General features: G+C 39.3%; 1 protein-coding gene across 1 annotated transcript in view; it reads right to left on the reverse strand.

Moving 5' to 3' along the window:
* Positions 1-22,313, reverse strand: part of LOC143973940 (vascular endothelial growth factor receptor kdr-like) — a 285,307-nt gene that overhangs the window by 140,974 nt on the left and 122,020 nt on the right. The window contains exons 5-7 of the mRNA XM_077474881.1: positions 21,512-21,671; positions 7,605-7,741; positions 2,735-2,894 (exon numbers count right to left, since the gene is read on the reverse strand). Coding sequence (XP_077331007.1) covers positions 2,735-2,894; positions 7,605-7,741; positions 21,512-21,671 — 457 coding nt within the window. The remainder of the gene's footprint in view (positions 1-2,734; positions 2,895-7,604; positions 7,742-21,511; positions 21,672-22,313) is intronic.

Genomic DNA, 22,313 nt, shown 5'->3' on the forward strand with positions numbered 1-22,313 from the left:
TACTTTGTAGAGCCACCTTTTGCTGCGATTACAGCTGCAAGTCGCTTGGGGTATGTCTCTATCAGTTTTGCACATCGAGAGACTGAAATGTCAGTAATCTTGACATTAGTGTTTAGCTAAAGTAGGTACAGTAAAGATAGAATTAGTGTAAGGACGGTTGAACACTGTCAATGTAATTGCGTTACTGACAGTTTAATGCTATTTACTTCTGTGTGCGTTACTGCCAGTTTAATGCCATAAAGTTCTGTGTGCATTACTGCCAGTTTAACGCCATATAGTTCTGTGTGTGTTACTGCCTGTTAAACCACTTAAGCCCCAGACCATTTTGCTGGCCAAAGACCAGAGCACTTTTTGCGATTCGGAACTACATCACTTTAACTGACAATTGCTCGGTCGTGCGACGTGGCTCCCAAACAAAATTGATGTTCTTTTTTTCCCACAAATAGAGCTTTCTTTTGGTGGTATTTGATCACCCCCTGTGGTTTTTATTTTTTGCGCTATAAACAAAAAAAAAAACGACAATTTTGAAAAAAATTCATTATTTTTTACATTTTGCTATAATAAATATTCCCGAAAAATGTATAATTTTTTTTCCTCAGTTTAGGTCAATACATATTCTTCTACATATTCTTGGTAAAAAAAATCACAATAAGCGATTAATGATTGGTTTGCACAAAAGTTATAGCGTTTATAAAATAGGGGATAGTTTTATGGCATTTTTGTTAATATTTTTTTTAAAATGGCGGCGATCAGCGATTTTTATCATGACTGCAGCATTATGGTGGACACGTCGGACATTTTTGACACATTTTTGGGACCATTGTCCTTTATACAGCAATCAGTGCTATACAAATGCACTGATTCCTGTGTAAATTACACTGGTAGTGAAGGGGTTACCCACTAAGGGTTAAGTGAGCCCTGGGTAGTGTTTCGAACTGTGGGGGGATGTGTGTGACATGAAAGGATGCAGGGCAGGGCTCAGAACTGCAGCTTGTTGTGCCCCCCCCCCCAGGTCTCCATAGAGCTAGTGGTGATGATGCCAGACCAGTGAGCTCTACCCCCTCCTCCACCACCTCCTTGCCCTCCTCTAAGAGGCATTTCAGAATTTTTTTAGTCATCGCTGCTCAGAGTTGTCAACTTCCACATGCCATCACATGGTGGATGATTACGCCAAAACAGAGATGGAGAGCTTTTCAGCTGAGAATCCACTGACTTACTTGGGCATGAGAATAGTCCACTGGCCAGAACTTGCCTAGTATGCTATTGAGTTGTTGGGCTGCCCTGCATCCAGCGTGCATTCAGAAAGGGCATTCAGTGCTGCAGGAGGTTTCGTTACTGATCATAGAAGGCGTCTGTCCACAGACTCCGCAGATCGTTTGACTTTTCTAAAAGTTAATCAGTCCTGGATTACCAGCTATGATGCCGATGTCACTGATTAAGTCTTTTTGGGTTGTGGAATCTCTGCAGGACTTTGAGGTTCCCTAGCTTTGAGGGTGTTCAACCATTTCATCTGGAAGAATTATGTTTTTGGTATAGGTTTCATGGGCACAATTTACACCCAAATACCAATTTTTCAGCACCTGTTTGACCGGTGCATATCATTGCAATGTTTTACAGCAAGGCCAATTCTTGCTTTCATCAAGAGTACCTCTATAGGGTTATGGTGGGAGGGTGCACCCAACGCCCAAAGAGTAATTTTTCAACATGTGTTTGACAGGTGCATATCATTGCAATTTTCTACAGCAAGGCCAATCAAGAGTACCTCTAAAGGGTTACGGTGGTAAGGCGCCACAGACACCCAAAGACCACAGACACCCAAAGACACACCCGTTACTTCTATCCCAAGTCAAAGTGAAACCAGAATGTATCCAAAAAAAAGCTCTTGTTCCCAGTGCACTACATTGTGGCCTCATCATACACGCTGTCTCCCTAGCTGTTTCTGAGCAAAATAAAGGCAGCTTGCAGGGAAAAAAAATATTTTTTTTTGGCTTTATAAATGCAATTATTGCTGCAGCAGATTCTGGACATGGTACAGATCTGCCACTTTACAGGTAGACTAAGGGGATCCCCCAGGAACTATATTGGAAGACATTTTTCATTTTTATGCTTTCACTTTAAAAATAAATAAATCACTGCTTTAAAAATGACATTTTTCATAAACTTTTTTTTTATTGACACATGTCCCCCAGGGCAGGACCCAAACCCCTATAACCGTTGTATGTCCAATCACTTGCATATATGCCTTCAAAATGAGCACTTTGGATTTTTGATGTTCGGGGCCCATTGACTCTAATGGGGTTCGGTATTCGGGTCCAAACTTTCGTGGTGTTAGAAAGCTCTGGTGCAAACCAACAGGGGTCCATTCTGGCCCATCCCTACCTGCTACTCCTTCATATGTGAATCTGAAATATCTCATGGCTGCAAGATGAAAGTCTCTACACTTGATAAGAGATGTTGTAACTCTTCATAGTTGCAAAAAATTTCTATAGCCCTCAGAAAAAATTCAGAAAAAGGTTACCGTAAGAATAGAGCCCTGTGAAGAATACTATTAGAATTTTGCAGGTAGGACTTAATGCAGCTCTCTTTTAAAACGGCTTTCCAGTGAGAATATTTGTATTTGAGAAGGCTTGCACGTGGTTTGATTACACCAACCCTGATTTAATCAGTTGTAAATGTTATTTTCATTTATGGAGATATTTGCTTTCTATAAAACAGCAGTTGATAATGTACTTACCATATATAGTTATTGAAATGTTTCTAGCCTTATCATGATGAAAGGAATCCCTGCAGGTATACAATCCAGCTTGTGCCAGTGTTACGCTTTTTAAAACCAGAAGTCTTTCTCCACCGTGTCCCTTTTCCATTGAATAGAAGGTCTTCAAAGACTGGAATACCTAATGAAACACAACAGAGCTGATGGTTTTATAAAAAATAAAAAAAATAGTCTAATGAATTTTTTGCTGACTTCTTATAAAAGAAATGTTTATCCATCTAGGCATTCACTGCTGAATGACTCATTCGATTCTAGAGCCTTAGTAAACTGCTTGTACTGCTTTTCACAAAATTAAAATGAATGTGAGCTTCACCATCTGTTATTATTGATAGTAAAGCTGTCCATAGATGGATTCAGCTGGCTCGGAAGGGACCAGACAAGTTTTTGATCCATCTGTGGCCTTTCCCTTTAGAGAGAAGTTGATCTAACATTCGGCTTCTCTCAAACATGAATGTTGGAAGTTTTTCATTCAATCAGTGCTGCAATCGGATGCCGTGCTGGTCACTGTTTTCTGATAGTGGAGTGGTCCTGCTGTCAAAATACAATAGCACAACGGGGAGGATTCCTCCATCAACCTCGAATGTATAGATAGAAGAATCTGTTTGGTTTTTTAATCAGCCAGCTGGCTGATAAAAAAAAAAAAATAAAGATCCATCTATGGACACGTTGTTGGCGGAGCTTACTGCACCCATGTTGGGACCGGAAGGAAGCACCCCCAAAAGTGGAGTGTAATGAAAGGTGGGCTTTAGCCCTCGTACACACGGTCGGACATTCTGACAACCAAATCCGTCGAGCAAAATCCGACGGATCTTGTCCGAAACTGTTGCATACACACGGTCGGACAAAGTTGTCTGAAAATCCGATCTTTCAGAACATGATGACGTAATTTCGTTACGATGGGACTACGTTCAGGCTAGTAGCCAATAGCTTTGGTCTCGTAATTTGATCTGAGCATGCGTGGCACTTTGTCTGATCGGAATTCTCTACACATGATCGGAGTATGTCCGATCGGAGCAGTTTGTCGGAAAATATTTCCAGCAAGTTGGAAAATTTGGTCCGACGGATATTCCGACGGAAACAGTCCGATTCAGACCACACACAGTTGGAAAATATCCGACAAAACAGTCCGATAGGACACATTCCGACAGAATCTCCGACCGTGTGTACAAGGGCTTAAGGGAGCATTCCAACTTAAAAGCGATGCTTCTCCATAGACAACATAATTAACTCCTTGTAATTTGTGATCCAACTTCTGTACTCTTTACACTGTTCTTCCTGACATCAGTTCCTCATTACACTCTATGCACTACAGATAACAGTCATCAATACCCTTCATAGCTCTTTTCTCTCTTTATAATGCAGCATATCTGAGTCCGTACCGTTAAGCCTGGGCCACACTCCACCAGCTCAGTAGCCTGTCGCCTTACTTCAAGTGACACTGATTTGTATGTTTCACATGGAAACATGCCTTATCTGTACTTTCATGTCAAAGCAGGCATTGTTCTTGTGCAGGGATTCTAATTAGGACTTCGCATTACATTTGACACTAGAGTCAAGCCGGCCATACATGGATCGAACTTTGGCTGGTTCAGGCCGGATAACTTTTTTGGAATTAGCTTGTTGGGAATTTTCTAGTGATCAATGCTGCCAGCTATAGCCGGCAGCACTGGTCCAGTATATTCTGGTCGCGGGGAGTCTGCCTGCTGTCAGAATACAATAAAAAAAAAAAAGACTCAAGTATGGCCTGATCAAACAGACCCCTTCCCTTCCCTGCAATACAAGTCTGTGTGAGGACCACATGCTGGGGTGGGGGTGGCTGTCACTCAGCTCTGCCAGCATGGCATGGAGTGAAAAAGGCATGGCATGGAGTGAAAAAGGCATGGCATGGAGTGAAAAAGGCATGGCATGGAGTGAAAAAGTTATTTTAAGAGTTGATTTCTTCTAGCAGCAATCCCTCCCAAACATACCTACAGGGGCATGACACTATAAATAGATTACATTGTGTGAGTCTTCAAACTTTCACAGACTGCATTATAGCCATTGATGACTGTATCATATTAGCTTACAAAGTCTATTGTCCTGCTGGTGGCTCCACTACCAGTGTTATAAGGGAGACAGTCATTTGTTATAGCTAGGAAACTACTGTATAACTTAGCTGCTATACCCATTTTTCTCCAAAGGTCTATTATTTAGCAGTGTCTGCTCAGAACTAATAGTAGGCTATGATATTTCTGATGTCATCCCTCAATCCTCAAGACATCTGCAGGATCACACAACTAAGTTAATGGCTACACTAAAGCTAGCCATACATGGATCAAAATATAGCCGGTTCAGCAGCAATTTTGATCCACGTATGGGCTAGCTGGTTGTACACAAATTGATCTATTGATCAACTTGTGTACAACCAGCCGGTCAGGTTTTTTTCCTGACTGATCAGTGCTGCTGGCTCTACTTGGCAGCACTGATCATTGTAGTCTGCCAATGGAGAAGGCTCCCTCCCTGGCAAAATAGGATATCACAGTGGAGGATTCCCTTACCCACATCAAATCTGTGGATGGGGGAATCGGCTCAAAAATGACAAAAATCACATATGGCCTCCCTAAGGCAATAACCACATTTATGTCTACATTGGTGAGAACAAGAAACATCTAAATCATTCAGGAGAGCCAATCCAAATGGATTCACCTAAAATCATTGAAATTAAATTAGTTTCACAAAATTAAATTCCTTCAACAACACTGAATGACTGCGCACAGTGGGATCAATTCACTAAAGGATTCTGCATCCGATATGAGGGTCACGTGAGTCATTTTTTTTTAAATATCACATTAGATAATGAGAGAGTCAATGCATCAAAGAAAAATATCAAATATGAGGTAAACACCACAAAAAAAAAGAAAAAAGGTCATTAACCTCCCTGGCGGTAATCCCGAGGCTGGCTCGGGCTGCAATTTCAGTACCGCGAGCGGTAACCCCCGAGCCAGACTCGGGATCGCATCGCTGGATACAGGGAGAGGTTACTTACCTTGTCCCCTGGATCCAGTGATGTCCTCCCCGCTGTGTGTCCTCCGCTCGATTCACACAGTGCCCGAGTGCCGCCGGCAGTCGGGCACTTATACAGTACTTACAGATTACAGTACTGTATAAAAAAAAAATACACACCCCCTTTGTCCCTAGTGGTCTGTCCAGTGCCCTGCATGTAGTTTTATATTATAAATACTGTTTTTTCTGCCTGGAATTTGGAGATTGTCCATAGCAACCAAAAAGTGTCCCTTTATGTCAAAAGTGATTTTAGACCAGCTAGAAAACAGCGATAATAAATTAGAATCACTTGCACAATTGAGCGATAGCGATTTCTGGGGAAATTCGTCATCAAACACTAAATCTAATGACAGCGAAAAATTCTGCAAATGAGCAAATTTCTGTGTTTTTGGATTTGATTACATTATTGAATAATTTTTATTATTATTTGTTATCATTATTTATAGTTATTTATTATATTATAAACTTTATCATACCCGGGATGTCTACTAGACTCTGGTTTGAACAGATTTAAGTGAGTTATTCCTAAGAATTGCAGGCCTACAATATAAAAACGGCAAATTTCCATGCAAAATAATTGTACCACTTTCAGCACCTAAAATCCAAAATAATCGTACCGCCAGGGAGGTTAAAGTCAATTAATGAAAGAACAAAATTTACTACAAAATAACAATGAAAGCAACTGCACTGGACAGTAAGTTAAATGTATACAGTTATCAGTGTAGAAATGTTCTGCCCTGAGCTCGGGAGGGAAAATACATTGGAACATTTCACCAGAGAGAGATTGTTTTCATAGTTTTTAATAACATTTCTGTGTGCATTTATTTACAGAATTATTGTCCTCTGGTGCAGTGTTAGCATGTAAAACAAAAAAAAGCCAAAAAGAATACTGAATTTAAAGCGGGGTTCCACCCTAAAGTGGAACTTCCGCTGATCGGAACCCTCCCCCCTCCGGTGTCACAATTGGCACCTTTCAGGGGGGAGGGGGGTGCAGATACCTGTCAAAGACAGGTATTTACACCCACTTCCGGGCATAGACTCCCGTGAGAGTCTACGCCATTTCCTGTCCTGCCGCGCTGTCTGCTGGGACACACACAGGTCTCAGAGACAGCGCGGACAATTCCTATTGCGCTGCGGGACTTGCGCATGCGCAGTAGGGAACCGGGAAGTGAAGCCGATTCGCTTCACTTCCTGATTCCCTCACCTAGAATGGTGGCGGCAGCAGCCGAGGGCCGAGCGATCGATCGGCCTCGGCTGCCGGCATCGCTGGAACCCGGGACAGGTGAGTGTCCATTTATTAAAAGTCAGCAGCTGTAGTATTTATAGCTGCTGGCTTTTAATATTTTTTTTGTAGGTGGAATCCCTCTTTAAGTGATAAATATCCAAAACATATTACATATTTTTAGCGCCTTCTGTAAATAATGATGTTTTTTTTTCGTAAATTGAATACTTTTGAGATAAATACTGCATGAGTTATTTTAACTCAAAAATTCACGTGGTATTTATCTTTTAGTGAATTGACCCAGCGTGTGAAAATAGCAGAAACAATACATCATGTGTCAAGTCATTGACACATTTCTTAAGGTGCCTACAGACATTAGAAATAGGAAATGTTATGGGCACCTTCATGAGCGCAGCATGGGTATATCCTTTTTTAAATCACAGACTTTAGCCTTAAAGTTTGCAAACTTATAGAAGAATATTTGGCTAGAAATTCAGCAAACAAGTGAAAAAACGCTCATCTACATTTAATCATTACACATTGTTACCAAGCTCGTCATATTGTTACCTTTCCGTTGTGCACCCATTCCATAATCACTCTGGAATTAAAGGGGGTCTCCCCAACACAAAGCAGGCTAAGTGTGTCCCCTACCAGCAGGGTGGATTTCTCTGCTTTCACTTGGACTATTTCTGTTGGTGCGAACTCTGCGGAAAAATGGAATACACATCTTTTATATTTCACAATATGGATCAGAGGAAACACATATTAGATACATTGCACATACATTATGCACAACGGTTGTTGAGGCATTACAATGTTTTTTAAAAATAGACCCCTATTAGTACGTTTGGATAAAAGTTCACAAACTCAGTGCTATACTCATGGTTGTTCACATTTTCAGATGCTATAAAAAGTTTATTTATGACAGTATTTTATTCAATCATCACCTAGTAATTGGTTTTTTTTTTTAAATTGACGTTTCTAGCCATAACTTTTGACAAATGTATCTTTTTATACAAAAAAAAAATATGTTTTTGTATAATATAGATTTGGAAATGCAATACTTTATAAAGAAACAAACTATGAGCTGGCATTTTTGTCTACACACTAACATAGTGTAAATAACTTAAATAATGGGGAAGCACAAAAACATGAAAATGTACGCTAAAATATGATGATAGCATTTAAATAACTGGAAAATTCAAACTGAAAAAAGGTATACCAGAACTCACAAGTCAGTAGATGTCACCTAAAAGGTGCAATAATGCATTTTAAATAGATAATAAATCTACAAGACTAAAATGTGTATGTTATAAATGCATAATCCTTTCCATAACCATCTAAATTGCATGACTAAGCATCGAGAATTCACTGTAATAGTAAGTTAACCATTAATGGCAGCATAATAAAGGATTTGTAGATGGTTGGTTACACCTAGGTGGATTTAATGGAAAGAGCAGACTAAGCTTATTATGGTTAACACTCAGGATATCAAAGCTTTTCACCCAATGATCTGTAGAGGCTTAGGTTCAGAGTGGATACCGATCTCCCTCTTGACCTCCTATGCAGACTTGTTCATGTGATTCTAATTATGCTACAGTACATAGTATAGAGGGCCTATATTTGCTCCAAGTACATATTGCTAATATTAAATAAATAGGAATATAGTGATTGTTTTTATAATAGTTATTTTTATTTTTTATAGTTATTGTTATAAGTATAATTCAAAGTGGCTGTAAAGTCATTGTTTCTCTCCTAGGACTGCAACTAGTGATCCATAAGGTGCCCGATGTCACATTCCAGGGCTGTTAGGTTAGGTACACCTCCCAGAACCAGAAGGGCCTTGGAGGGGCATTCCCTCTCGCGCTCGCTGCGATAGGAAAATGTGTTTTTCTATTGCAGCCAGTGCGAGATGTACCTTACCCTGTCACCGTGTGTCGTATTTGGTCCGTCGGACCAACATACAGATGAACGGGTTTCCCGCTAGGAACTGAGTCCGGCGGAGTCCGGGAAAATTTAAAACATGTTCTATTTCTAAAGTCCGTCTGATTTTTGGCATGCAAAGGTCCGATGGAGCCCACACGTGATCGGAATGTCCGACGGATTCGTTCCGTTGGACCTTTGCTGTCAGAAAGTCTGCGGTCATGTGTACGCAGCATAAGGCTTTAGAACTATATATATATATATATATATATATATATATATATATATATATATAACACTCCAAAGACATGCAGGTAGGTTAATTGGCTTCTGTCCAAAATTGGCCCTAATATATGAGTGGGGACCTTGGATTGTGGGCTCCTTGAGGGTAGGGACCGATGTGAGTGTGCAATGTACAGGGATAGGGACAATTGTAGACACTCACTCAGGTTGAACTGGATGGACTAGTGTCTTTATTCAACCTTACTAATGATGTAACTATATAACTACTTTCATTTAATATAACAGTGAGGTAATCTTTCAAAGATGTGTGTGCTGTGATTCACTTGTATTCGCTCCCTCTGAGAGGTCAGCCAGGCTGAAAATCTCAGAGAGCCTGACCTGTTTTCTGACTAAGCTTGTGACTGATAACTGACATTGTCTGGGCAGAGAGATCAAGAGCCTTTAGTTCTCTTTTATGGTATGCTGACAGTGCATTTGTAAGGGTAATTAAATATGCAGTTGGGCATTTAAATGAAATGAACATTTATGTTGCTAAGAGAAAAGCCTTTAGTGTTTTAGTAAATCAACTCCATTATGTCTAGCTAAAGCTTACAAAGTTATGGATCACCAAAGGCTTTACTGTTCATTTAATGGGGGCAAGTCAGAATGAAGATGATCAGGAATATAAGCACAATATACCACTATGACATTGACCTGAAATGTAACACGTGTGGCTTACACTTCAGCCCGGGAATATTTGGCTGCTCAATGACCAGAGCACTTTTTGCGATACAGCACTGCATCATTTTAACTGACAATTGCGCGGTCAAGCGTCGCTGTACCCAAACAAAATTGACGCCATTTTTTCCCCACAAATAGAGCTTTCTTTTGGTGGTATTTGATCATCTCTGCGTTTTTTATTTTTTGCGCCATAAACAAAAAAATAGCGTAAATTTTGAAAAAAAAAACAATATTTTGTACTTGTTTGCTATAATAAATATCCCCATTTTTTTAAAAAAAAGCTAATTTTTTTTGTCAGTTTAGGCTGATATGCATTGCTCTACATATTTTTGGTAATAAAAATCGCAATAAGCTTATATTGATTGGTTTGCGCAAAAGTTATAAAGTTTAAAAAATAGGGGATAGATTTATGGCATTTTTATGATTTTTAGTTTTTTTACTAGTAATGGTGGCAATCTGCAATTTTTATTGTGACTGCGACATTATGGCGGACACTTCGGACACTTTTGACACATTTTTTGGGATGATTGACAATTATACGCTATAAAAATGCACTGATTACTGTATAAATGTCATAGGCCGGGAAGGGGTTAACACTACCGTGACACTACCTGCCTGGAGTTTGCATGTTCTCCCTGTGCCTGCGTGGGTTTCCTCCGGGTACTCCGCTTTCCTCCCACACTCCAAAGACATACAGGTAGGTTAATTGGCTTCTGTCCAAAATTGGTCCTAGTATATGAATGGGGACCTTGGATTGTGGGCTCCTTGAGGGTAGGGACTGATGTGAGTGTACAATGTACAGGGATAGGGACAATTGTAGACACTCACTCAGGTTGAACTGGATGGACTGGTGTCTTTATTCAACATTACTATGTAACTAGGGGGTGATCAAGGGGTTAACTGTGTTCCCCTGATTGCGTGTTTTTAACTGTAGGGGGAGGGGACTGACTATAGGAGATGACAGATCGTGGTTCCTAGCTATTAAGAACTCATGATCTACATCTCCTCTCAGAACAGGGATTTGTGTGTTTACACACACACACGTCCCTGTTCTGCCTCTCGTGCCCGCGATCGCTGGTGGCCATCGGTCATTGCGACCGCTCGTCACGAGCATCGGCACCCCGCAGTGCAGCTGCGTGCACCTGCTATTCCGCTTAAAGGAGGCGACGTACAGCTACGACGGCTCACAGGATTGTGACAACCTGCCGCAGTATAATGACGGCAGCTGATCGGCAAGTGGTTAAGAATCAACTTCTGGGGAGATCATAGTTCCTAAAGACTACCCATAGATAGTGATAGTGATCATGATTTAGCTCTGTTTTGTGAGTTGTGTCATTTACTGGTCACAAATGATAGCACTTAGCTTCTTGAGGTCCCATTATTAAAAATATGAGCTCTGCTATGGTAGAAAGCTATACATTTTAAAATCATTCATTTAAAAGTCAAATTGGTCCTTTGGCACAGCTTCTGTGATTGTGAGCACCAGTGTTATTTTACGGAGTGTAACTTTGTATTTCAAGGTTTAGAGGACAGCAAAGCACAAATCTTTGCATTTGATTGAGTTTTGCTAAGACTGGTAATTAGCTCAGAATTTTCTATTTTAAAGCTGAGCAATTATTTTTATTAAATGATCAAATGAATGTCTACATTTAAAGAAATTAACTTTAAGAATAATATCAGCTATTACAGGCATATTTCTATCCACATACCAGCAGTTTTTCTTGCTTATGCTCATCTGGATTATAATGAAACATTACAAAGTTTTCAGATTCTTTAATTTTGCTGACAAATAAAAACAATACATGGAATTTCCTGTCATTTAAACAGGAATTACAGTAAACTCAAATAGCAAGAATTCAGTCTGTCTGGGTTGTTCTGGAACTCAAGAGCTCTTAGAAGAATGTATTTTTTTTTCTTAGAAATCCTATTCGTATTTTCTCTTATACTCTTCCCAGCATAACTAGTATGATGTATCTTCCTGGTCAACAGTTTTGTACTCACTCTACGGTACATGTACTGGATGCACTGATTTTTATGGATTCCTTCAAGGAATGGGTCCCAAACTTTTTCAAGTCATAATGCACTACATTTTTGTCACACATTTGGGGGTTGATCTATTAAAGGATAAGTACACCCCAACACTAAAATCTTTACATCTACAGACACCCACAATCTAACACTAACCTATCTAGAATTGTAAAGAAGAAATCAGCATACATACCTTTTTTGAAGTCAATGAAACCTGATCCCACACTGAGCTGTCAGCTGTGGCTTCACTGTGGATGTGGGTGCAGAGGACACAGCCAACAACGGAAGCCCCATAGTAAGTCTATGGATGATGTCACTCCGTAATCATTTCACAACTGTTGTCGGCTGTGTCCTCTGCAGAGCTTTCACAGCTGGAGACCAGACCGGATCGGCTTCAGAAAAGGTATGTATAGCAATTTCTTCTTTACAGGGTGTGTTAGATCATGGATGTCTGTAGATGCAGGGATTTTAGTATTAGGGAGGACGTATCCTTTAAAGTGGAAGTAAACCCATTGATTTAAACATCGGCATGCCGGGAATGCTAACTGCACATTGGCTGTGCTCTCAGCCAAACTATCAAACCATCCAATGGCTGGTGCCATAACGAATCACATGTGCAGCACCATAGCAGTTGAAGATTAAACAGAGGCAAAGATGGCAGCTTCCTTGGCTGAAAACGATAGGGGAGTTTACTTCCACTTTAAAGGAATATAAAATGTCCTCTTAGCTTACGGAAACTTGTTCACATTGAATACCCAATCATGAGTAACAGAATTAACTGATGATTGAACTGAACACGGCTTCACTTTATCCACCAAGCTAACATTGTCTATTTCTTTATTTCACCAAAAATTTCTGCCCGTTTGAATTGATTAAAAGTGTATCGTTTTTTTAGACACTAAGGGGGTTATTTACTAAAGACAAATCCACTTTGCACTACAAGTGCACTTGAAAGTGCACTGGAAGTGTACTTGGAAGTAAATTCGCTGTAGATCTGAGGGGGACATGCAAGGAAAATAAAAAACAGCATTTTATCTTGCACATGATTGGATGATAAAATCAGCAAAGCTTCCCCTCATTTCAGATCTACCCCTTAGATTTAGGGCGACTGCACTTCCACGTGCACTTTCAGTGTACTTTCAAGTGCACTTGCAGTGGATTTTACTTTCTGTAAATAACCCCCTAAGGCCACTGTTGGAGCTACTTCATCTATAGCATTTACATTTCACTTGGGCATGTTTCAGTACCTAGGTGACCAGGGTTTTTGTGCTTGATTATATATATATATATATATATATATATATATATATATATATTATATCTAGGTTAGTTGATCATTCCCCATCACATTGCTTGGAAAAATAGGGGAAGGGCAGTTCAAGGTATAATCAAGCAGTTCACAAAATACCAAAAATAAATAAACACTGAGTATGGGGAACTGGCAGGAGTCAAGGTAGGATACAGGAGTATAGATGAGAGTCACTCAACTGGTTGTTGCCAATGGATAAGGCAGTGGAATGTCAAACCAAAACACAAATCTGAATGGTGGGAAGGCCACTATTAACTGACTTTAATTTAGCTATGATTTACAAAATTTCATTTGTTTTTTTAAAAACAGATTTTTTATTAAAGAATAAAAATCTAAGACGACGGTTACTTTGCACCTTGATCCAGACCTCTAGGATTAGCTAAATTGTTTTTATGTTGAGGAAGTTCTGGCAACAAGTTAATGACAGTAACAGCTAGAGTTGAAAAGTATGTGAGAACAGAAGGATCCTCAAGGACCAGGCTAAGCACGAACCACTCATACAAAGTGACTTATTTGTGTGCTGTATGAATTCTATTAAGTTAATGAAATGCTAAATCCTTGGGATTTAGTTATTAGTATCAAGTTTACTCTCAATTTCCTCACTTGTCATTCATTTTACTAGGAGCTCAGCCAATGAAACATGATAATTGGCTCTTGCTCGCTCTCTGAACAAATGTTGATGTATTTGATGTGGCAAAATGCTACAGAAAATGTGATGCATCAGCTACGTTTACAATTACTAAGACAATACATGGTGAGTGAGTTATACTTTACATACACGTGACATGTTTTAGCTCACCAAAGGGAAGAAATGGGTATTGGGCTTAAGGTTGGGTACCTTTTTGAATTCATTTAACTCAAATAAGCTTTAGGTCACTGGAGATGCAACATTGAGCATAAAACACACATTGTACAAAGCATCAGCTATAAGTGACCAGCAATGGCATTACACAAATGGAGTACGTATAACTGTTCAGCGTATATCAAACATTGTATATAAAGTGAATGCAGAACTGAGAACTGAGATTCATTGTATGTAATGTAGATAACATGTACACATTAGACACTTTCTCGAAAGCCACAGTCAGTTGAAGAAATCTAGCTCATAACAGAAACAGTCTCTGAAAACCAAATAAGAACTGGGAAATGCTCCAACAATTGATGCTCAAGTTTGTTTCGTGAAGGTACCAAACAATTAATTATTATTAACACTTATTATTCTGTTATTTTAGCAGGCCTCTACATTTTATACATCCTCTATTTTATACACAGTTTTTATAGGGTAATATTTTATTTACCAAGAACATGTAACAATTTAAAAAAAATCCATTTAAATTTTGCCACTCTTTAAAGTAATTGTAAACTTTTTTTTTTTTTTAAATAACAAGCATGCTTCGCTTACATGCTCTGTGCAATGATCCTTCGCAAAGCAGCCCCAATCCTCCTCTTCCCATGTCCCCCATCGGCGCTCCTGGCTCCTCCCCACTTGCGAGTCTACTCCAAAGCAAGGTGCTTGCCATGGGGCACTCGTGCGGGCTTAATTTTGAGTTGCGCTCTGTGTGTCTAGTGTCACACAAAGCGCGTCTCGGCCTTGCCCCCTGCAGTCTGCTCACTGGCTGTGACTGATAGCAGCAGGAACCAATGGTTTTCTGCCCAGTGAAGGGAGGGAGCCTCAGGTCTCAGGTACAGCAATGGATCCTGATCATGCTTGGTTAAATATAAGGGGCCTGCATACAGAAGGTTTTTGTTTTTACCTTAATGCAGAGAATGTATTAAGGTAAAAAACCTTTTGCCTTCGGAACCACTTTAATCAAAGATGACAAAGATACACAATGATATTCTTATATTTCATGGTTAGGGGCTATTTTTTTTTATACTACCCCTACTATATTTTAAAATGTAGATAGGCTGACATACAACTATTAGCAGACAAACAGTGTTTGACAGCTACTGACACAGCAAGGCAGGCAAATAATTTAACATGTGCTTCTGGGTAAAATCATGGGTGGAATGTAATGTTATACCTGGTAAACATACAGTAATATTGCCTAAAAGCATGCAATTACAACCCTTCCTTGTGACTAAGCTATCCAGCTGAATCAAGACATAGAAAGAGTGGAAAGAGTTTACCTAGGTCTAATAATCAGAGAAAAAGATATAAAGTATGTTTTAGAAAATGTGTAGACTGAAGCACATCTGAGGATCCTCACATGTTCTGAGAATACCACCAAATGAAACAGTGGACATAAAAAGACTGAGAACTGTAACTATAAGATAACTAAAGATAACTAAATATAATAGTAGCCCTTCATTTTTCCTTATGGGACAGAGTCCCTTTGAAAGTAAAAGTATACTGGGGTATACTGGGGTGGGGGGCGGGAATGGGATTAGGGTCACACAAAACCCCTCTTCTTCAGGGCTAGAAAAAAATATGAAAAATATTTATGAAGGATAGGCATGTAAGTACAAATTATAGAATGATAATTACCACATGCAAGGCTAAAAATCACTTTATACAGAACAGGCATACCCCACTTTTAAGTACACAATGGGGTTTATTTACCAAAGCTGGGAAGTGCAAAATCAGGCTCACTTCTACATAGAAACCAATGAGCTTCCAGGTTTTATTACAAAAGTTTAATTGAACAAGCTGGGGTTTGAAGCTCATTGGTTTCTATGCAGAAGTGAGCCTGATTTTACACTTTCCAGCTTTAGTAAATAAACCTCACTGTGCACTTAAAAGTGGGGTATGCCTGTATATACTTAAAACCATGTGATTAATCAGAACTATTCCCAATAAACAGGATAAGCCCAACTTGTATTGAGAAATGTAAAAACCCATAAGATAAAGTGCACAATAATTTGATAAAATTCTCAGAATCTCCGAGGTTTGACAAAAAGTTTTGACTAACAACAGAACAATTTGCCTCTGTATTTTTTTTTCCTGTCCCGCATATATTGTAATTATTTTTCCTCTTTTTTTTTGCATTTTTGTTTTCTGCATCTATGCTTGATTTATTTAAATATTGATACACAATACTATATTGATGTTTAGGCTGTTTAAGATTTTATATGCATTTCACTTTTTGTTTTTCATGATTATGTTGACATGGGGATTATATCTGTGTTATTTCGTTGAAAGATACACATTGTTTAATTAACTGTTTCTATTATATATAAAATTGTGCCTAATCTGTACATTTTTACATTGTGATCATACCATTAACACTTTTCGATTCATTGTTCTTGTAACTGTGTGGATCTTGGCTAATGAGTGCAGCCCATTACCTGCTCGCTGGCTTAATTGATCAAATTTACTTATTTGTGCAATATCATTCTTCTCATACTTTTATTAGCTTTATTAGCTACATAGTTTTTCCCCCCTGTGCCCATCCTCTCGACGGGGACCCCTTTGGGAGCGGACCTCTCCTTTCCACATGACTGGTGCCTGTATGTACGCACGGGTCGGGCTGTGTGGAAGCCCGACCCGCTAATATGCAGGCTGCCCTGTACCATCTACATGTCCTGGTGGGTTGGCTATTTGCAGCAGGTTGCTGTTTTACAGCAAACCTCCTACGCTGCTATCTCTGCAGTTCCCGTGAATGCCCGTAGCGGCGTATAGGTTACCGTGGAGACGGAGCCGCCGCCGCGGGTCATCATGGGAATTGTAGGCTCCACCACCAGGGACGCATGCGCAGTTCTGCTTTTCTGTCCGCTCTCACTCGGCGTACGTGACGTGACGCCGAGGGATTGGGAGATAAAAGGCACACCCACGATGCAGGAGTGTGCTGGCTCTGCAGGACGCCATAGTCTGGATACCACGAGTTGAAGGTCAGTTTGATGATTAGAGTTTGGACTGTCCACACCGTCCATTTCTCTTTTCCTATGTTTCGGTCACACTAGTTTTTAATTCTATTCATCTATATTTATACCAATAGGATCGATCTGTGTTGGTTGCCTGACTCGGTCGTGCATTTAATCTATCGTTAGACTCTCTAACTATAGTGTGTTCTAGCCTGGAATGCAGTGGAGCATTTGGTAAGCCCTCTTCTTTGATACTTATTCAAGCAATTTGAGCATAATGCCATATTTAAATTAAAATATAAACACAATTTTCATTTTTATCTACCACCCACAAACTTATTCGTTATCTGCATATCTGCCCATTAAGAGAAATTCTCCCACTAATTATATTTCAGGATTTTATACTTTTTTCGCTAATTGGGAGCCGTTTATCCTTGGGCATTTATCCCATATATGAGACACACTAAAGATCAATCCATTCAGGTAGGCTCCCATTAACCTTCAATTAAAACCACACGGTAAACTCTTTTAGTATGGCAATCTGATAATGGGAGCCCATTGGGCCCTATAGATTCTAACGATAGTGGGTATCTGTCTGTTCCATTTATCTTCTGCAGCCACCATTTGGAGATCTTTCTATTGGTCCGCTCTCCATGTCTTAAAGGCGTCTCTACTCAATCGTGCTGGCAGGGCTCTTGGTTGGAGATAGGTAGGCATATATTTATCCTAGACACGAGCCTCTTTAAATTCATTTATGTCCTTTTACAAATTATGTGAGCATGAAGGGCTTGGGCTGCACTGTTTCTTTGAGATCTAATTCACAGCTTTTGTTGTATTTTATTCACAGTGAACTTTCCCTTACAACCACTTTATGTCAATTACTGGCTCCCCTGAAGAAGCCTTTGTTTAGGCGAAACATGTTGGGACTCCATCAGAACAGCCAAGTATAATTTCATTTGAACTAATTGACCAAGTGTAGACATTTTACCCCTAATTATTGTATTGGTTTATCTGAAATTTGATTTGTATCTTAATGATTATGTATAATAAAGCTTTTTTCTATTTTTATATGATATAGTATTTGTGTCTCTGCACCCCCTATTGAGGGGGGTTATCTCTTTAAATTGACTGTACAGCACCGCAATAGTCCCGCTCCGTTCTCTTTTTTACTTTTTTCATCTGACTATTTTGGGATGAGGTGCCTTGGTAATTTTTTGCCCGACCTGGTTTTTCTTTTTTCCTGGCTTGCATATATATGTAAGACCATAAATAAATTCATACTCATGTGTCTAGCTATGCCAACTAAAAATATTAACTCTATGAAAACATCTTCCAATATACTTTACAATATTGCCAGTGACCAAAAGGTGCAAGTGCCCCACATAAATCAAGAAAAATATGTAAAAAGTGAAAAATCGCAAAAAAAATGCTGAAAGAATACTTGTGCAAATTGTTACTTTCAGTCCATAAAAAAAAACAAAAAAAAACAACATACACAGTCTATGCCACAGTACAATAGATGTCCTCAGTGAGTGATCACTTTAGTGCAATGATAGCTTTCCTTTTTAAGTGCTTCTATATCCACCAGTAAATGTGACTTCACCACCACCTAGTGTAATGGCCACTCACCAGATAAACCAAAATATGTGCCTTTGGTTCATTTAGGATAAACACTCCATTACAAGATGGATCCACCAGCAGCCTTTCCGAGCAGTGTATTAATGCCTCTTGCTCTATTGTTTCTCATAAAGACATATGGATAACCATCATAGTGTAGTATATAACTATTATTTATTCAAAAAGGTTAAAAAACATACAGTTAACTCACATGCTTCAGTGCCCATAAGCCGGCACCAAGCTAATCCAGCCGTGTATATGGAGAAAGGGATCTCGATCTATCACTAAGCCCTTGTACACACGGTCGGAGAGATTCCAACAACCAAATCTGTTGGATTTTGTCCGTCGGATTTTTGTCCGAAACTGTTGCATACGGTCGGACGAAGTTGTCGGAAAATCCGAACGTTCAGAACGTTATTTCGTTATGACGGGACTACGTTCAGGCTAGTAGCCAATAGCTTTGATGTAGGAATTTGATCTGAGCATGCGTGGCACTTTGTCCGATCGGAATTCTCTACACATGATCGGAGTATGTCCGATCGGAGCATTTTGTCGGAAAATATTTCCGGCAAGTTGGAAAATTTGGTCCGACGGATATTCCGATGCAGACCACACACAGTAGGAATATCCGACAAAACGCTCCGATCGGACACATTCCGTCGGAATCTCCGATCGTGTGTACAAGGGCTTAGTCTGTCCCATCAGTATGAATTTATTTATGGTCTTATATATATATATATATATGTTTGGGAGTGGTATTTGTATAATAGTTAGTGCAATCCACATATTTAAAATCATTTTCTAATATCATATCCACTGGGTGGTATATATTTGATTGCAGCAAACTAAGGCATAGATATATTATAGGTTGTTTTATTTGCGCCGGTAGCACACCTTTTTATATAAAGTTAAAAATCAACATACTTACTGGCTGGATCAATAAGTAAAGCTAAAGGAGAGAGAAAAAAAAAAGGAAACAAATGCAGCCACCACATTTAACTGTTGATATGAGGAAACAAGTAGCCCTCAAGACACTTGTGTAAATTGATATACGATGTAAATGTGAAATAAAAAGTAAGATATTAAATAATATATTTAAAAAAAGTGACAACAATGTCTCGGAAAAATGTGTACAGAAATGCCAATGGCGATGACAAGTGGAGGACAAACTGTGGACAAAATGGGGGGAAATCATGATTAGGATGAAAATGACATACTGATAGAGATTAAAAAGTCTGTTAAAAATGTTATGTACTTTTATGCTTAGTTATTATGAGTGTCCTTGCGTTTATTTTTTATTTATTACTCAAAATTCATTGCTACTGTTTTTTTGTTTTTTGTTTTGTATTTGGCTGTGCATTTCCATATTATGAATTCACTATAATTTTTCAGATTTTTTTTGTTAGTTAAAACTTTTAGTGAAATGACAGTGATTCTAAGAAATGTATCTACTTATTTTGTACTTTCTTATGGGTTTTTACATTTCACAATATGTTTTAGGTTTCTCCTGTTTTTTTTAGGAAAAGTTCCAATTCATCACACGGTTTTAAATATATTTTATGTAATATGATTTTTATCCTTGGATGTGGTCATTTGCATGCTATACTTTGCACTTATATACCTATTCTTCATATTATATTCTATATTCATAAACTTCATAACCCACCCTGAAAAAGGGGTTTTTAGTGTGACCCTTGAAACATGGTGGCTGTTTTGTGTGTTCCTTCTGCGAACCAATTTTATTATTAAACGATTAGACTCTTGGACATTTGTTTTCCACTCTTCTTAGATTGTGTACAGTTTATTGCCATCTGTGTCCCATTGTAGAGATTTCCCTTCACTTCCTGGAGGAAGACAGAAGAACTCTCCAAGGTGAGCCAGAAAAGGTATCCTCACTGGAAGACTTTCCTTTGTTCCTAAGTGATGGTGACAACTGAAATTTCTCATCACTTTAGTCCCGGCGACAGTGGTCACCAGAACAAGTAGAGGAAGTGAATGGCCCTAGAGGGGGACACAGGGAGCAGTAAAAATCTGATATAGGTTCTGTTCTTTCACTACTGAATGTTTGGGCCTCAACTACCCTTTAAAGAGGAAGTAAACCCTGATGGGGGTTACTTCCTCTTTGATTCCCTGCAAAGGTAAAGCATAATGGACTACTATGCATCGCATAGTAGTCCATTATGTGTCACTTACCTGACACAGGAGCCAGCGAAGTCACCACTGCCCTCTTGTGTACAGAGCCTCCATCTTCTCGGTGGGTCTCGCTGCTCCGGCGCTGTCATTCGTCGAAGCCGCGATGACGTCACTCCCGCGCATGCGCACGGGAGCCGCCACTCGCGGCATATCGCCGTTGACAGCGGCGTGCTCAGTGCGCCTGTGCGCCGCTGTCTACGGCGCATGCCTGTGTTTTGGCAAATATCTCCTAAACTGTGTAGGTTTAGGAGATATTTCTTGGACCTACAGGTAAGCCTTAATCTAGGCTTACCTGTAGGTCAAAGTGGTTTGTAAGGGTTTACAACCACTTTAAGCTATGCCACAGAGAGGTTAGTACAGACATATGAAAGCACGTTGTCATGGAATGAAAAAGCTTATTAGGAAATGATAGGTCAGCATCTCAACACGGTTTTTAGACATGTCTATAAAAAAATGTTCACCCTTCTGTTCTTACGGTAGATCAGAGATGACATATCAGAAATATCTGAATATATGAGAATACCAAAAATATGGTGCCTTCGTCACATGGAAGGTGATGTCCATTTAGTTGTATAAACAGTTATTTCTGCTTTTTAAACATATTTTTTTTTTCTGAACATGAGATTCTGTTGCTTACTTATGTTTTGTTTCCAGAACAGAGATTCAAAACGATTCCCATTGACTATAGTGACACATTTCAACATTTCACTAAGACTGTAATGAAGTGATGAGATTGTAAATCCAATCTTTGGATCCCATTCCATTCCAGGCTGGTTGACTTCATCTGTACGACCGTACTGAAAAAGAAGAAACACTTTAGGACTAGAACTCTATGCACTAACCTCTTATATGGTGCATATAATACAAAGTGATGTGATGTGGAGAAAACAAACAGATTTTTCAGAATGTAGAGGCATTGCGGCACTTTGGTTGAGATAGAGCCGCCATTACCAGGTCCGCATCTTACCTGGTCACCAAACTACATTATTAGTCTTAGCTGTCCACAGGCCTTCATATATGTGAGCTGGCTGATGCCTGGGGCTCTCTGTCTCTCTCATTCTGTCTGTCATGGAAGCATTCTGCTTGGCGAAATGGCTGAGCGCTGGCAGAGCATTAAAAAAAAGGTACATGTGCTGCCTGTTTGAATTCCCTTTAGTGTCATTCACATAAGAATGAATGCTTTGTTTGTTTTAATATATAGACTTGCTGTACAAAGCCCTCCTGCATTGAAATGCCTTGCTAAATAAAAGTGCAGGACTTTTTATTAGAGGGAAAGCAAGCAAGCAGGAGTTCTATTGACTGTGATAATGGCATACAGCATGATATATAGCTCTGTGTTCAAAAAAGTTTTACAGCCTATCACATGATTGCTATTTTTTTTGAAAATTACTTTTGAAAAGAGATGTAATGTGTAAAGATGTAATGTGTAAATTTTCTGT

Source organism: Lithobates pipiens, unplaced genomic scaffold, assembly GCF_037356315.1.
Source record: "Lithobates pipiens isolate NorthernLeopardFrog02 unplaced genomic scaffold, aLitPip1_a1.2 Scaffold_1, whole genome shotgun sequence".
NCBI lineage: Eukaryota > Metazoa > Chordata > Amphibia > Anura > Ranidae > Lithobates > Lithobates pipiens.